Source organism: Tachypleus tridentatus, chromosome 7 (assembly GCF_004210375.1).
Source record: "Tachypleus tridentatus isolate NWPU-2018 chromosome 7, ASM421037v1, whole genome shotgun sequence".
Taxonomy (NCBI): domain Eukaryota; kingdom Metazoa; phylum Arthropoda; class Merostomata; order Xiphosura; family Limulidae; genus Tachypleus; species Tachypleus tridentatus.
In genome coordinates, this window is record NC_134831.1 from 56,585,607 (window position 1) to 56,604,138 (window position 18,532).

The 18,532-nt window shown below is 33.5% G+C and overlaps 1 protein-coding gene across 6 annotated transcripts in view; it reads left to right on the forward strand.

Moving 5' to 3' along the window:
• Positions 1-18,532, forward strand: part of LOC143255723 (BAG family molecular chaperone regulator 2) — a 39,973-nt gene continuing 21,441 nt past the window's right edge. For 4 of the 6 annotated variants that reach the window (XM_076511845.1, XM_076511849.1, XM_076511847.1 and 1 more), the window contains exons 1-2: positions 1-136; positions 17,898-18,207. In XM_076511845.1, coding sequence (XP_076367960.1) covers positions 74-136; positions 17,898-18,207 — 373 coding nt within the window. In that variant the 5' untranslated portion in view covers positions 1-73. Of the gene's footprint in view, positions 137-17,488; positions 17,685-17,897; positions 18,208-18,532 lie in introns of those variants that run through there. The other 2 variants (XM_076511851.1, XM_076511850.1) reach the window with 2 other exon arrangements.

The window sequence follows — 18,532 nt, forward strand, 5'->3', positions numbered from 1 at the left end:
GCGTTCGAAGACTAACTAGTCACAAATACATGTGTTACAGAGGGAAGACGACAGATATTTTTTACACGCGTACATGGCTTCGGGGGGTAAGGAAAGTCCTCCTCTAACTCGAACAATTCGGACATCTTTTACAAAGGTAAGATTAATCCTGTAATGAGATAATCTTTTGATGTGAACTATAATATTTGTTCATGTCTTTCCTTATAGCCTTGTAGCTTCTCCTATTATTCATGAAGGTATATATAAAAAAACGAAATTATAAAATACATTTAATTTTAATGCAAGTTGTTGTCAATTAATGTTTAGAATTTTACTGCTGTTTTATAGCACTCATGTTTGAAATAAAAATGCTTCATGACAATAAATGTTTGAAGCACGAACTTGTAATAGGAAATTTATAAAGCTGAATTTTCTTCACATTTGTTATCGAGTAAATTTTAATAATCAACTGGTTATTTTTATTGTTGACAACTAAAGTGACTTGAAGTTAATAAATAGCTTTAAAATGTGTTAAGAAATAGCTTAAAAGATAATCTCGCACTAGTCATATATATAACGGAAAAAACATATTATGAAAATATAAACATGTATGCGTTTTTATTCATGTTTAGATAAAATAATATGAAGATAAATATATAAATTTGGCATGGCACCATAGAAACCGCTATTAGCTCTGGTGTTAACTATAGTGAACATTATTTCAGTTATTATGTATAGCAAACTTGTTTAATATACAAAAAAACAACTGATTATCCACTGTAATAATTAAAATATTTTATATGAACTGGAATAGAAGTGGCCTCAACTTGTTTAAAATAATGTGATTTTCAGGATCGAAAATTAGATTGCATATAGAAACATGCAATTATTACTCCAAATTAGAATTTCATGACATTTGATCTTTAATATAAATGTCTGAATGAATGATATATATATATATTAGAAAAGGATCGCATTTATACTTGCATTCGAAGTATTACTTTCTGAGCCATAATTCAGAAAACACTTATCAAACTGACGGTTACATTAGAAGATCCTCAAATACAAATATACTTGTTCTCCAGATGGGGGTTAGACCCCATCTAATTTCATATTGATATGATTCTTGAAAAGAGTATGTTGTTCTTTTCAGTACTGTCATATTTATGTATTTTTACTGCACGTTTAATATTTATTATGTATAAAAAATAAAAGCACAGTTTTCTATCCCTTGTTACAAGCGAGTTTCTTTTTCACCCCTTCAACGGACGGGCACTCCAGTTGGTATACAATAAAATAAAATAAAAAATATAATTTTAAGTGATTGCTTCATGCACAAATTAATGAAATTTGAATTTCTGTGGAATTACTTTTACAAACATAATATGATTGTAATAAATTTATTAACAAAATAAACTGTATACAGTGTTAATGTTTTTTTTATTTCACCGTGTTGTTCATCACAAGTTTTATTTTATGTTGCTTGAAGGGTGATCTGTGATTTCATGAACGTATATTATTTGTCATCTCTGTCACACTGATCTTGCTAGAAGCTACGATGTGACGCCTTTGCACGATATCATAGCTTTACGGATAAAAAAAATGCTTGATAAAAACATCAAATTAAAAATGTAATGTATTATTCATAGTTAAGTACTCTTGTTATGTCAACTTATCTTGTTACAGTTTGTTATTAAATTTGACTACATAGTGAAGGATTTAACGAACTGAATTAATTCGCAAAGCCTATGTTGGATTTTCTTTACAAAAGTTTAGAATCAAACATTGAACTCTAATAATGGGAAAGAATAATATCAGCGTTAAAATAAATTGGTTGTTTTTTACTAATCTCGATAATTGAGGTCATGCTTGTAACCTTTTTTAAATAATTTTGAAATACGGCTGGTACTAATTTAAATATAAATACCTCTAAGAATTTATAATTTGATAAGAAAGATGAAACACAAAAGCAAAACACTAACATTTTAATACTGATTGATCTATTCTTAGAAAATAACTACAACGCATGAAAGTTAAAAAGTTAAAATTAGATGCAATTTAAAGGGAAAAAATAAAAATTTATTCTTTCTACAGAGAATTAAAACGGTTCGGGGTTATTATTTAAAAACGTTTGACTTGTTCCTCGAAATTTTATTTGCATGAGCAAATTTACCTCATGAATAATTTCCTTAGTTTCAAGTATTGTGTGTAGTTACTAAGGTTATGGAAACCCACATATACACAATTATAAACCCTCTATTTATGGATTTTTAAATGGCTAGATTATTAATAAATTCCGATATATATACTTCTTATACTAAAAACCCGCTGGTGGTATTTTGAATAAATTAATTTCACGTTTCTTATAATTGTGTGAACAACATTTCAAACCTTTGATAGTTCACAGTGTGATAAAATGAATTCCAAATTTCGTAAGAGAAAGACTTTGCACGTGGTACGCAAGATTTTTTAATATAGGTATTTTAATATAGTGCTTAATTTTGTTCTTTGGGTGACCTCGTGTTATAATATTTCATTTGTTTGACGATAGCATCTTGGTAGGGGTTTCAGCTGAGACAATGTAGATCAAAGTAAAGATCTATTCGTTCATTCGTTTGTTCATGTTGTGTGTGCTACATTCATGAATAACGCCGCTGAGTTTTATAAATTAATCATTCACGAAATGCACAGTTCAGCATGTTTATCTTTTTGTTGTTGTTACTGTTGGTGATTAATGATGTTCGGAAGCAATAAAACAATTTTAAAAATTTCAACAAGCCAGACAAGAGATCACAGATAATACTCCATACAGGAAGCAGTTTTGTGTATTAGTGTATATGTACGTGTCTGCGTCTACTTGCAAATGTCTGAGCTACCGTCGTTTTGACCATCCACTTCCCTAGCTTCCTTACGATATATTCAGGCGCCTCTTCCCGACTGGTTACAGAAAATAGACGTCGAAGTAAGTCTACTGCATGATGTCTAAATGATGGAATCCGAAAAAAGATAGCAACGCCCACTAATGATGTCAACGAAACATATATAATTAAAAAAGTTTCAAATTACAAGTTTTAAATTATAACTTATATAAACGCTAGTTTATGTCACGTCACGCTTGATTTCTCAAAAAAGGATGAGTCACAAAAGCCCACACGATTTTTCAATAAAAATTCTATAAATACGTCACAAATTAATTTAATAAATTATTTTAATTTTGCTTGGCTCACAAAGGAATTTACCGACGTTTAACTGTATCGACTGCACTTTTCTGCCTCTTTGTTGGTTGCTTTTGATTATTTATTTCAATTATCGGTGAATGTGAGGTTAGGGTATGCTGTGGGATGGGGGTGTACTTTCTCTGTTATTTTTGATCGCTATACAGTAGTAATCACATAAAAATAAGAATGAAAATCTACATTGTGTTAAAACGACAATAAATTATTTCAATAACAGTATTAGTTCTATAATAGCTATAGAAAGACTAATTATTATGCTGGTATACTTAACCCTAATGTCAATTTTTTTTTTTGCGTTTTAACTTTTGTTGGAGATAATATTCGTCTTGTGACAAGTCATGGTGTGATCAGGAAATTAAAGAGAACCTTCGGCAATGATTTAACAACACGTTATAAAAATATATTTTAAAATTTAAAAAGTACACTTTTAAATAAAATAGCAGTGATTCCCAACCAGTGGAGTATGTGACGAGCAGTTATGGACTGTAAAGGGCTGGATCAACTGCCATTCCCATAAACTAACGAATCAAAAACTATATAGGTGGAATTCTGCTATTATGCAAAATAAGTAAGCTGGCCTTGAGGTGCTGAAAGTTGAGACACAAGGTCAAGTATATTACACACAATTTTGAGATAAACTTATAATTTCTGCGTCGCATTGAATTTGGAAAGGTAGGAAAATGCAATTCTTAATTACAAGAAAAGAACATTTTCAAAAAAGGATGCCAATGTATGAATGGCTAATACCAATCCTTCAAAAACAATACAAAGATAGTATGGATGACATTTGTATCACCCGTACCTAATAGCACAGACACATGGTGTAGTAGAATGTTAACATAGAAGAATAGGATAAATTACATTCACTTGTGATTGAATAGTTATATACATTGCATATATTAAATATTTCCTGTGCTATTATGTAGAAATGATGCAAATGTCATCCCTACAATCTTGTTTGCATTGTTTTTGAAGGATTGGTAATACTCCCCCCCTACCATTACACCCTCTTTTCCTTGTTATTTTAATACAGCGTTTCAATGGACATAGGAAGGTTACATGTACAACCAAGTTTTAAATACAGTAAGGTTCCAACTGTAATATTTATTGCTTATCTACTTTTGGCTAGTAATTCATGTTACACCTTGTAATTATGCTTTCTAAAAAAACACAAAATGTCTGTGAGAAAGCTACTTTCAAAGGGTAATAATAGCATCGTTTACACTACAATTATATTTGTTTGTTTTCTAATTATCACTAATTATTAATAATACATATAAAAGCTGATACTCCGTTTGAAACTATGTCACCTCAGTAAAATTGTCTGACACTATTATTGTGGTTATAAGTTTCACGTAATAAAAAAGAAACAGAAGACAGAACAACAAGAAATTAAAACTTTTTGCTATAATATTTACATACATTCTTAAAAGGGTGACTCAAATATTACATCGATATTGTTGTAAAAGAAAACAACTGCATAGTACTGTGAAGTTCTGATGACCTGTTTAAAGCTAAATTTAAAATACTATTTCGATTTAATAGTCCTAACCATCTGTGTTACTGTCAACCTTATGTATTGTATGCGCTTTTATGTGTTGTATTTACATAAAATACGGACAAGATAAACATTACAGACGCCCATAATATGAATAAATAATGCAATAAATGGTTTGGTTTGTTCAGAATTTCGTGCAAAGCTACACGAGGGCTATCTTCGCTAGCCGTCCCTAATTTAGCAGTATCAGACTAGAGGGAAGGCAGCTAGTCATAACCACTACCACCAACTCTTGGGTTACTCTTTTGCCAACAAATAGTGGGATTGACTGTAACAATATAACGCCCCCACGACTGAAATGGCGAGCATGTTTAGTCTGACTGGGATTCGAACCCGCGACCCATGGATTACGACTGGAGTACCTTAACCACCTGGCCATACTGGGCCCAGCAATAAACGACACTCAAGTGCTGCAATACAGCATTGCTGTCGTTGAACCTGAAGAAAATTAGACAAATATGAAACTTGAAAGCGAATACAGACTTGCAAAATAATACTTGTAAATTATCGTGCTTCAGATAGTTAGGTTTGTTGTTTTTGTGTCAGATCAGGGTTTTCTGGAGATAAAACAAAAGTGATATCTTAAAGTTAATTAAAAATATTGACACAACAATTAAAGAAAATTGGTTAGACTATTAATAAGTGAAGTCAAGAAAGCTGAAAGAAATTGCTGTAAATCCAAGTTTTCACACTCTCGGAAATCATCAATGACAAAAAACAATCACAACAGAAGAAATCGAAAGGGGTGTGTGTTTTTTTATAACAAAACCACATTGGGCTATCTACTGAGCCCAGTGCGAGGAATCGAACCGCTGATTTTAGCGTTGTAAATCCAGAGACTTACCGCTTTACTAGCGAAAGGAAAAAAGCGAATTAAGTGTTTGTTAATTGAATGAAGAGATAAAGTTAAACTTAATTTAGAGGTAAAAGTTTTTAAAGTCTATTTATAAAACTTAGGTACATATATAAAGTCAAATTAAAAATGAACGATTTCAATTCTTACAAGACTGATGTTGATACTATGTATTCTTAGAATTTGAACGCAGAATTTGATTGGCTATAACGAATGATGGAAGGCACGTAGCAGTTTGTAAGTTAGATTAAATAAAATTTACAAGTCTTCTAAGATATTTTATTTTGAATTTTGTTATCTCAAATAAAAATTTTATTCCATTTTTTTATATATGAACTTTGTGATCAATTAGAAAAATATAATGGGAAATCATAATTAAGACATATCATTCACCTACTTGTTTTTTGTTTTGATTTGTTTGTTTGTTTTATTTTTGAACTTGGGTCTGGCACGGCCTAGCGCGTTAAGGCGTGCACTTCGTAATCTGAGGGTCGCGCCAAACATGCTCGCCCTCCCAACCGTGGGGGCGTTATTATGTTCAGTCAATCCCCTAGTTGGGAGTAGCCCATTAGTTGGCGGTGGGTGGTGAAATTCAAAATTTGTTTGTTTTGGAATTTCGCACAAAGCTACTCGAGGGCTATCCGTGCTAGCCGTCCCTAATTTAGCAGTGTAAGACTAGAGAGAAGGCAACTAGTCATCACCACCCACCGTCAACTCTTGGGCTACTCTTTTACTAATGAATAGTGAGATTTACCGTCACATTATAACGCCCCCACAGCTGAAAGGATGAGCATGTTTTTTCGACGGGGATGCAAACCCGCGACCCTCAGATTACGAGTCGCACGCCTTAACCCACTTGGCCATGCCGGGCCTATTCACCTAAAAGGTATTTTGCCATTATAATGGATTTACTGTTACACATTTATTTTAATACCTACGTTTGTTTTAGTGTAATATTTTGTTGCACGTGATGTATATTGTTGGATATGTATTATATAAATTTGTAGATGATTCTCGAGAGCAAGAATCAACAATATGTGGTTTACGAAAATACTGGCGTGTCTTTGAACATTGTTGAACATTCGAGAATAACGCGTGATTGAAATAAAGCTAGCCGAGAATAGTGATAGATTGTTATACTATAAGCCTCGGAAGTTATAATTGTGATTAACAGAAAACTACAGAACTGGACCAGGTAGATTTCAAACATTATAAACCGTTCAATTTCAGAAAATTAATTTCGGATGTTAGTATGTTTGTGAGAACATAAGATACATATTTTCCCCTGTGAAGAGTAAACTTGTAAACTGGTTTAGGCCAAATAAGAATATAGCTAGCTAGCGTTCCCGTCAAGTGAAGTATATCTGTCTATCAACATAAAAGTAATTCGTGCCTCGTGGACCTGGACTGTCGATAAAATATTAAGTTCCAGACTAGATAGAAGACTGAATATTGTTTGTGAGTTTGTAAATTTTTTGTATATAAATAATTATCGCTATTAACTATTTGTAATCGTTATTATATATAACGTACATAACATAGTAAATCGGAGACTAGTCCTAGATAAATTAAAATAACTAACACCATCTAAACCTTAAAATCAGTAAATTTATTAATTATGGACCTGTTCAAATCAGTTGTTTCTGCATTGATAACATTGCCAATGTATTGAGTCGGCTCTGTGGCATTGTGTTTCGAGTAATTTTTTGATTCAACTGAGTGGCGAGAAACTTTTTTATTCGTCTGTGGTCATAAGCGCAGTTATTTAACATACTCTGAGAATATGTCCTTTAAATTATTTTTATAAACAGCTTAATGCTGTAGCATCACGGATTGAATAAAATTCTGGCTTCCCATAAATAAAGAGTTCAGAATGTTTGAAAGAGAAAGTATTTTATTTTTTTAATAGATCAACTTGCAGTAGCTTGGTACTCACGGGATGTTTTGAAAAGTGTTCATTTACATGAACGATAATTACGTCATACACTTCTTGCACCATTCTTTAATTCCTTTTCATTTCAGCTCTTCTTCACCTGAGCACGTAAGTCTCAGGATTTAGCTTTGAGCTTGGAGCATCAGTAATAATGGTGCAGATGAACTCAGTCGTCACTCTGTCAACAGCATTCACATTCTTGTTTTCGTAGTTGGTTGTATAACACTTCAACGATGTTCGTGATCAATACTAATTGTGTGAATTATTAACATTCTATCACGTTGCTGTCCCTCTTAGAAGTAGCCTAATCACCATGGCTTTGAAAACTTCAGTTATTTTTCGAAATGCTGGGAAGCCAAACAAGTTGCTCTTCAGAAATATGAGATATAATTTGCTCCATTATTTGATTCAGTTGGGGCGAACAGCAGTGAGTGTAATCTGTATTTGGATCTCAGTACTTGACTTTCCCTTGCACCTCACCTGTTTTATTGTGCATCTCAATGACGTCATCATAACTTTGAGCATTCAATTTTGCTTTGACATACTGTTCTGGGAAATATGATAATCATTTCAACAACTTTTCCGCCTTTCAATATAATGACATACTAATACAAGCTGACACCTTATTAATATGTCTGTGGATATCATCAGCTTGTATTTTCACATATTGAATGCCTTTTAACCACTGGATAATGATTTTCCTTGTCACCTCAAACATATGGTCCTGTAGTCCATTTTGTATTTTTTTGATGTGGTCTTGAATACAGAAGATGCTTCCACATGCCTCTTTATCACACTAGCTGCAGAATAAACAAAATCATCTAGTCATAAAAATTCACCGGGATTCAAAGTTTATTCTATTTCATTATAACCACCTAATACAAATTTAAAACTTTAAAAGTGCGATACATAAAGTAAATTATTTTTCAAAGGATGTATTAATTCTTGTCAATATCAGCATTATATTTCTTAGTCGCGTATAACCCGTCAAAAATGAAGGTGGTTGTACTACCCCTTTCTGCCTTTTTGTAGATGAAAGTTGATTTCACAAAGTTTGTTTATTTAATTTAGGCATGAAATGTGAGGTCGAGACAGTCAAACGTCGGTAAATTCCTTTGTGAGCCAATCAAAATTAAGTTCATTCGTGAAATGAATTCGAGCTGTATTCATACACTAATTATTAGTAAAAATTAGATTAAGAACTTCTAATATACAGAGTCCCGGCATGGCCAGGTGGGTTAAGGCGTGCGACTCGTAATCTGAGTGTCGCGGGTTCGCATCTCCCTCGCACCAAACATGCTCGCCTTTTAGCTGTGGGGACGTTATAATGTAGCAGTCAATCTCACTATTCGTTGGTAAAAGAGTAGCCCAAGAGTTGGCGGTGGGTGGTGATGACTAGCTGTCTTCCCTCTAGTCTTACACTGCTAAATTAGGGACGGCTAGCGCAGATAGCCCCCGAGTAGCTTTGCGCGAAATTAAAAAAACAAAACAAACAAAACAATCTAATATACAGAAAAGCCAATGCGTTTAGTAATATTACGTTCCAACAATGACTTTTATGTCATGCCACTCAGCGATAAAACTATAATCTGATATTTATCACAACGGCATGTCTGCGAAATCGCATCGCTTGAAATCTGTTTTCGATACCCATGGTCGGAAGAGCACAGACAGGCCATTGTATATAGCTTTGTGTTGTGTGCGGACAACAAAATAGGAAAAAAAATATTTGTTGATTTCTTAATTTAATCTCTGTTGATTAAAGAGGTTTGTTTTTATTAAAAATGTTGGGGATATAACAGAAAATAGCTTAGTTGAGAAACGATTTAAACTTTAAATTTAATCGATGTTTTTATTTTTATGTTAAATTTTATGCACTTGGCTCTAAGCTTGGTAATTCCACACTGCGTCTTTACTCTAGGGTTATTATACCAACATTTATTGCACTTATAAGTTTCACGATGCATACATACAATTTCAAGGCTTCCTTGGACACCGTCATTAAAATCTATTCGGTAAATGCATTTTGTTTTTTATGACTCCTTCTATTTGAAAAATCAGGCTTTATATGGGTTAGATTCATACAGCATTCATCTAATTGTGCAGTGGTATCTTTAAAGCACCGCAGTTTTATTCCTTTTTTTTTTTCTGGAAGGGGCATTAAATCAGTTAAACCTTTTTTGTTTTGTTTCTTTGTCTAGGACACTTTACTTTTAAATAACAAATATTGAGAACAAAACGTGACTTTATTTTTTTAAGCTGCTACAAAGTCTTTTATTCTTTTCATGTCATGTTCTTACAAACTTTTGGGTATATTTCTTTCCATTGTATTTTGAGGATTACTTAAGTATTAAGTCAGCCTGATAAAATCCAAAATTGCTTACATCAAATTTCTCTAAGTAACTAATTTAATTACAAGAACGGTTTCATGAACACCTGATCAACAGTATTTGTCTTGATAAGTAGTTAAATGAGCTAAATGGAGGATAAGACATTGTTAGTTCGTGTATCTGGGAATTTCATTGGCTACTTCTGTCAGACTACTCTTGGGTAGATATGTAAACCACAACAGATCTTATTGTTTATTGGTGCTAAACATCTGTGTCAGAAAACTATGAAACTAACTGTGCATATGCTTGAAGATTAGTGGAAATAACTTCTCAACTGTACAATACATTTTAGCACTGCAACTGCTTCATTTTCATGTGTGGTATAATTAGCTCTTTCTAGCAAGCAAGTAACTGGGTCTGTATCGAACAGGGGCCTGGCATGGCCTAGCGCGTTAAGGCGTGCACTTCGTAATCTGAGGTCACGGGTTCGCGCCCGAGTCGCGCCAAACATGCTCGCCCTCCAAGCCGTGGGGGCATTATAATGTGACGGTCAATCCCACTTTTCGTTGGTAAAAGAGTAGCCCAAGGGTTGGTGGTGGGTGGTGATGACTAGCTGCCTTCCCTCTAGTCTTACACTGCTAAATTAGGAACGGCTAGCACAGATAGCCCTCGAGTAGCTTTGTGCGAAATTCCAAAACAAACAAACAAACTGTATCGAACAATAATAATAATTTTATTCAGATGGTTGGAATCCCCAAACCCACCATGTATGACTTGTTAATGGTTTTGGAGCTCTCTTTAGTGACTGTAACCTTCACTTTACAGATAAGGTTATTCTTTTTTTTTGGCTTAGAGTATAGTTTTGAAGTCCATTGCTGTCCTACATGTGCTAATGCATGAGGTTTTCCACTTTTATTACAGTACTGAAGGTTTTTTTTGTCCTTTAGTCTTGCATTATTTAATAATCCCTTCAAACAATTTTCCTTCCTTGGAAAGGATAGTTGTGATATTTCATATATACAAGGTAATTTTTTCTCTCTTAAGTTACCAAAGTTTTAAATAAAATGTGCACTTAAGCATGCAAGTAATTAGTCATGAAATGAGTTGGCCTTATTCTTGTGCCAGTTAAATATTGCTTGAGAACATTGGGATTGCTAAGTACTTTCTTAGCTGGCATTCCTAAAAAATTACATTATATGTGTGCTAATGAATTTTATAGTTTTATCACTCATATGATAACGTAAATTACTTAAGCCTGTACTCTCTCTTTTGTTTTTAATCAGAGTGCTTAGTAACATGGGTAACAATGCATTATGAGAGAATTATCATTCTAAATGTTGTGCAAATAACAAGCTATATGAGCTGTCAATCTTGTAATAAATAGCTAGGGAGGCTGTCCAGCATCTCTTCAACTGCATTAGTACAGTGTTAGTTTTCATGTTTCATTTTTGTACAACTAAAGTATATTGCTTCCATATCATACTTTGTCCAATCTTTTTCTATAATCCAGCCAATCTGAATTCAAATACAATCAATAAACATGTTTATTAAACCCTTTACTGTGTTGTTTTAACCAAGTTATTGCATTCCATAGGGTAGACTAGTAAGAGGGAAATGTTGGTGCCATGGCCACAGGTTTTATTAACACAGATTTTCTGAATTTATCATTTATATTTTCTTTTGTTTCCTGCTACATTTGCTGGGTCCAAGATAAAACTTTGCAAAAAATTTTGAGTGGTATATTCTATGCAAATAACTTATGAGTCCAAGTAGAATTTGGTATCTAAAAGGAAATTATGATCCAGAATGTCTAAAGGTCTGGGGAAATCATTTGGAGAACAGCTTTTTTTCAACACATGCAAAGCACAAAATCTAATCTCTGCATGGCATCAGGCTCAGGAAGAAGTAGAACCACATCTCAGACATCCCAGGAACAACTAAAAATTTAGACCTCGCTTGAGACCAACTCATCATACAGTAAGGTGAAGTATAAGTTGCAAGTTGAGAAACACAATATTGATGCATGTTACCTGTGGCACATGTGTGAGTAACTATGATTGTCAAATTATATGCTATATTGTTGGTATAAACCACAGAATAGTGGTTCTTGTGCTATGTTGCAAATAGTGGTATTTCAAAACATTAAGACAGAAGATGGTTTGGACTTTACATGATGCCAGAATCACTGGTAACCAGGATATTTCAGGTACTTGTACCATCAGTAAAAAAATGTTTTATGAGGAACTGTGGAGAGAGGGGCCAAACAATGTTCAGTATGTGCTGCCTAGAGGGGGGAATAGGATAAATTCAATTAAGAATGTGAAGTTCTTATTTGCACATAATAACTCTGTACCTTTCCCAAAATATTATGAAGGTAATCAGTATGTGTTGGTTGTTAATTATGTCATCAAACAGCTATAACTTATCCAGAGGTAAGCATAAATTGGAAAACCTGAAGAAATTCACACGAATCAAGCAACTAGTTTGAAGAATCATTTTAATCATATTAGCTACTTTGCTTATCAGACTACTCTTAAGTGGATATGTATGTACTTTAAATTAAGTTCCTGTGCTAGTTAATTGTTTTTGTGCCATTGTACTTGTTTATTGTATATCACAGGGTATGTTAGTAAGGGAGGAAATTTGATTCCATGACCACACAGCTATGAAATGCATAGTAACAGAGCAATAGTGGACTTGTTGTTCATCAAACTTGTTGATATTTTAAAAAAAATACAGATTAATGGAGATGCAATGTATGACACACTTCCTAGATGTTTCACATTGCCTACAATAATATGTGGAATGGTTGAAAAAATGAACTTCTTACTCATGAAGTTTTGAATTAACATTTAGATAAAACCATAATAAAACAAAAAAAGATGTTACAACAAGACAGTGAATGAACATTATCTAAGCTTAGAGACTGGGTGTGGCTTTAATACACACTACTAGAGTGGAAGCATCTCCATTCTGGTTGAACTTGTGCTCATCTGGCAGAACTATATCTGTCAAACTAAGTTACAGCAATTACATGTGACTTACAGTAAATGAGCCAAGTTTGAGCTTAGAAAGTGGGTGTGGAAGCATCACCATTCTGATTGACTAGTGCTCGCCTGAGAGAACTGTATCTAACAAACTAAGTTACAGCAATTACATGGCATTCAAAAACATTTTGAGCATGTGAATAAACAACAGCTATATTTTGCTGGTGAAGCTCTCTAGCAAAACCAAAGGTTAAGCAGGTTGATTTATCAGAGAGCAATGAGGACACTGTGTTGTGAAAATTTGACTCAGCTAATAAGAGCAAGATACAGACAGTACATATCTGACCTTCTATCAGATGTTAGATGAGAAAACTCCTGTAGAGAAGTAGCTTGGTTACTCTTAGGCCAGCCAAGACACCAAGTCTTATTCTTTACCATTATTATGTGGATTAGCTACTTGGAAAGCAGTTAGGATGGTTGATTGATTAAGGAGTCAATGATTGAAAGGAAATGGAACTCCTTTTCTAAAATATATAAAGTGGTGGTTCATGATAAGGTGCCAACTTGACACCATGTGATATCCATCAGACTGTACTGCAGTCAGAATAATTGGTGACATCAATGGGTGAAATGACATTGTAGCCTTTAATTTTCAATCTGTCTAGTAGATTTGGTGTGATGTGATTAATCCTTGATTTTTCTAATAACCTATGGTGTCATTTCTATAGTGCGTTCAATGTTATACTCAATGGAAGAACTTAGTCTGGGATAGCTGATGTTATCAGATTTATGGAGTAGGACATAACAGTGCAAGTGATATGAAATGCTTGCTAGAAATTATAATACGTTTGTAAGCTGAAAGGGTATTGCAATCCTTGTTTTCTAACAGTGAATATCAACAGAGGTTGGTGTGAGAAACTATCTGAAGAATCTTGTGTATATGCTAATATAATTTTATGTTGTATTTACACAAAATAACATATATTTTGGAATAAAGAGTCTCTACATGACTTATAAATGTGCAGTGAAGGAGTTGTGCTCTTAAACAGTCCAAGTGGTTGTGGGAAATTCCTTTTTTAACTGGTTCTTCCCTGTATTTGTTTTTTTCTGAAATGTCATTTGATAATTTCACCCTTCATAAATACTTCAACTCAATCCATTTAAAATATCTTTTGCATTACCTTCAACTAGAGACAACAGGCAAAACTGCATTCCTAGAAATAGCAGGTAAAACTATATTCTCTAAAACCCCAAAATCTTTACTGCCTTTGGTCATAGCATGAACATCATTATTACATTACATTTTCCATTAGACACAGTATATTTTCCAATTATTATGCTAGGTCAGTTACTACAACTCATTTCAAGATCAAATCCTCTCATGTACCATTTTTTCAAAACTATTATCCCATTATTTATTGGCATGATTTTTCTGTAATTGATTCCCTAAATTGTAAAAGATTCATGGTATCACCATCGTGCATTTAATAATAGAGGTTTATAGTGTTATATACATTTACTGTCATTACACTTATTAAATGCTCTAATAGTTCATAACATCTCACCTCTGAACATTTTGGTAACTCTTGGATTACCTTCTGAAACTATATGTAGTAGCAATGGTAATATAATCTTATGTTCATAAGATTATATACTCATTTTTATTTGTGAATTTACAAAATAGATACTCAATCTCAAAATTAAACTGATTTAAGACTTTTTAACTAAAAATTTGTTTAGTGAGCATTAAATCTCAAGTTGTTACTGGCACAGCTCATACTTTACTCATATTACTTGAAAAGCCAAATAAATTTTGGGACTGCTGATTGTGAACAACATTCAACAAACTGAAGATTGAGTTGTTTACTACTTCTGGATTGGCATACTCAACCAACTTTGGAAGATAACCTCATTTTGAACACACATGCCACTGATTTTGCAGTGAGCAATTTTGTCCCAAGTGCAACACAGAAAATATCATATGATTTCTTATTATATAAAGGTAATAAAAGCTGCAGAAAAACAGATATTGTACAGTTTTCCATGAGGTTGCTTTATGTAATTTCCAGTATTAGCTATATAGGCAAATGTTTACACTTCAGAGAGATCATGCCACATTGAAATGGCTAGCAAATTTTAACGAAGACCACATGTTTCTAAATAATGTTAACTTTAAGAAAAGGGAAGCACAAAGTAGGAAAGACAACCCACAAAAAATACACCAGAATGTAAAATCAAGGTGTGACATACACAAGTGATTATGAAGAACTACTGTGGTCTAACATTCAGTTGAAAGATGCTCAGGCAAAATATATAAGTTGAAAAACCAATTACTTAAATGATCAAGAATAGTGTAGAAAGATGCCCATGATAAACAGTTGGACTTTATAGCTTGAAGACAAAGATGTATTGGGCAGTGAGATTTATTATAACTTGTTATATCAGAAATGAGAAGACACTAGTGAACAAAAGGAGTGACAACTGTTGGTACTTCCACATTTTCTTCACTCTGAAGTATTCTGTCATCTCCAGAACCTTCCAATGACTGGACACTGAACAATGGAGTAACTGGAATGAATAAAAAAATGCTTATATTTAGTTTGGCACCAGAGATCTGTAGAAAATTTGTGTAAATTATGTGGACTATGCTGGAGCATACAAGTGCAAAACAAAAACAACACAGAAAAATACAGTAGTATTGTGTTGGGGAACCACATAAAAAACTTGTTGTCAATAAGCTTGATCCTCTACTACAGAGTAACAGTGAAAACAAATACACCATGATTATGATGGACTGTTTTACCAAATAGCCAGAAGCAGATACTGTTCCTAACCAGAAAGCAGAAACTGTATAAAGGCAATTCGTTGATGAATTTGTTTCAAGACTTAAGATACACATGGAACTTCATTCAGATCAGGGACAGAATTTTGAGTCACCATGTTTAAAGAAAAGTATCAGATTATTGGAATAAAGAATACAAGAATAACAGTCCTTCATTCATCTTCTGTCCACATGGTAGAAAGATATAACTGCACACTGCTAATTACATGGATGACCATAAGAAAACATGAATTCAAGATCTTCTATTATTACTAACGAGTTAGTGTACAACAGTGCATGAAGTTATAGGCAACACATCATCATCTTTGATGTTTGGAAGAGAATTTCACATGCTATTGGACTTCTGTTCTCACCTCTGAAAGATAGTTGCTAATAAGAATATTACTCAAAATATACAGATAGACTAAGAGAAACTATTTAGATCATACATGACTTTAACTGGAAAAGACTTAAACCAGCTAGTGTTAACATAAGTTATTATGCTAATGCTGATAAAACTGGATTTTTTTAATGTGATGTCATGTGGTTGTACAATCTCAGCCACAAAAAAGAATGAAGTTCAAAGTTAAGCAGGTGTTGGGAAGAGCTATCTGGTGCACTGAAGAGAATAAATGAATTTGATGAATAATTGGAAGCATGTCAGTGAGACAAAGCCAACTGAGTGATTATAGAATTTGTTAGTGGAAAGTAAACCTATGAGAAGTCCAGGGTTCCTGTCAAGACAACTTTCAAAGGAATAACAAAGGATATTAGTACAAGTGGATTTATGGACCACCTACATAGGAAGACCTTACCAGCAATAGGATGACTAGTGATGACAAAAGACAAGAGACCATCCAATTTATTTAACACAAGAGATAACCACTGAGAAAACTTGGTGAATAGACAGTATAGTGTTTTATTTTTATATTGGGATTTTCAAGGGGCAGTGGAAACTATATTTTTAATATTTTAAGTATTAATGGACGAATAATGTTATGATGAAAGAAAGTACATAAAAGTAGACTTGAAATATCTCAATGGCATCTAAAAAATCCAGTAAGTTCGACAAATATCTACATACGAAATTTTCGTTTAAATACGAGAATCAGCAAATATTGAATCAGTTAGTCATGAAATAAAAAAATTAAGTTTATTCTTTTAACTTTGGTCGTAGTATCATCAGTGAGGTTTCTATTTGAAAGTCATTTGTAAAGCTGAGCCTACGAGATATGGCTCGGCATGGCCAAGCGTGTTAAGGCGTTTGACTCGTAATCTGAGGGTCACGAGTTTGAATCCCGGTCGCACCAAACATGCTCGCCCTTTCAGCCGTAGGGGTGTTACAAAGTCTCGGTCAATCCAACTATTCGTTGGTAAAAGAGTAGCCCAAGAGTTGGCGATGGGTGGTGATGACTAGCTGCCTTCCCTCTAATCTTACACTGCAAAATTAGGGACGGCTAGCGCAGATAGCCCTCGAGTAGCTTTGCGCGAAATTCAAAACAAACAAACCTACGAGATACAACAGTGAAGGCAGTTTGTACAAATGTTAAGGAAAAAATAAACTTATTTTTGTTATGTGGACATACTTCAAATTATTTTCACAAAATAATATTACACAACCAGCCCAAGAAAAGAACATTACAACGGCACATAAGAGAAAGATTAAAGGATTTGAAACTAAATCCATAAACTAAGCAAGTTGCGCAAAATTACTGAAAAAAAATATTTATTTTAAATATATTGTGTATAATAATATTTAATGAAACAAAGCATAAAACTTGTTTGTTCGTTCAGATATTCGAAGAAGCTAAATAAGGGCTAGCTGCCACAGCTATTCCTATCATTTTGAACTTGTAGACTAAGAGAAAGGAAGCCAGACAACACCTTTTTCGAACTCTTGGATTACTCTAATCTAATAGTGGGATTTCACCTTCATACTTTAGCACTCACAATCTCAATGTGCATAATACGATTTTGCAGCAACTGTGTTAGAAGTTATTTATTAGTATTATTAATTATGGTTGTTTTGTTCACGTAAGCGGAAACTTGGAGTCCATGTTTAAGCGTCATATGTTGAAGATGCATACATAAATCATTTTTCCGTGTTTATCTTCACAATTATCATTTTGTAAAGAGAGTGATTGTCTGATATGCAGAATGAATTGGCCTTTAATATTTAATTGTTATTGTTTTCTCTCAGATATCCCATGAGTCTGTGCGGAATGTGGCTTCTCCAGAGCGATCGTTCTCGAATATGGCAGCAGACAACAAGAATGTTGAACGGATGGGTGGCATGTCAAAAAATATTTCGAGTTTCAGTTTTGAAGCATCCGAACGGCCAGAAAATGTGTCACGCTTGAATGATAGGCTAGTTGGGATGTTAGATCATATAGAAAAAAGAGTTGAACTTTTAAGAGAACATGCAACAGCAATGGAGCAAGAACGTGAAGCCTTGCTTACAATGATCTCAACTGTAAAGACAAATAAAGATTTACAACTGATTAGTGAAGGCAAGTGCAAATGTTTTTAAATCTAAGATAAACCGCAGACATCGATAAGTGTTTATAAATTACAACTTAACATAACCCCTGCTTTTGTTTGTTTGATTATAACGTACAGTGTTACAGTGATTTTTGCATAATATTTACTTATTTCATGCTTATTAATTATTATTAGTAGCATGCATTTGATTTTGAGCTTAGGAAAATATAATTCATACCATGAAGGATTCAGGCTCCAAGAGAGCAAGTGCAGTTTGATAAAGAAAAGACATTTGTTAATGGGTAATGTCTAACATATTGGAATAATTTCATTCCTATTAAAATTATAGTTATC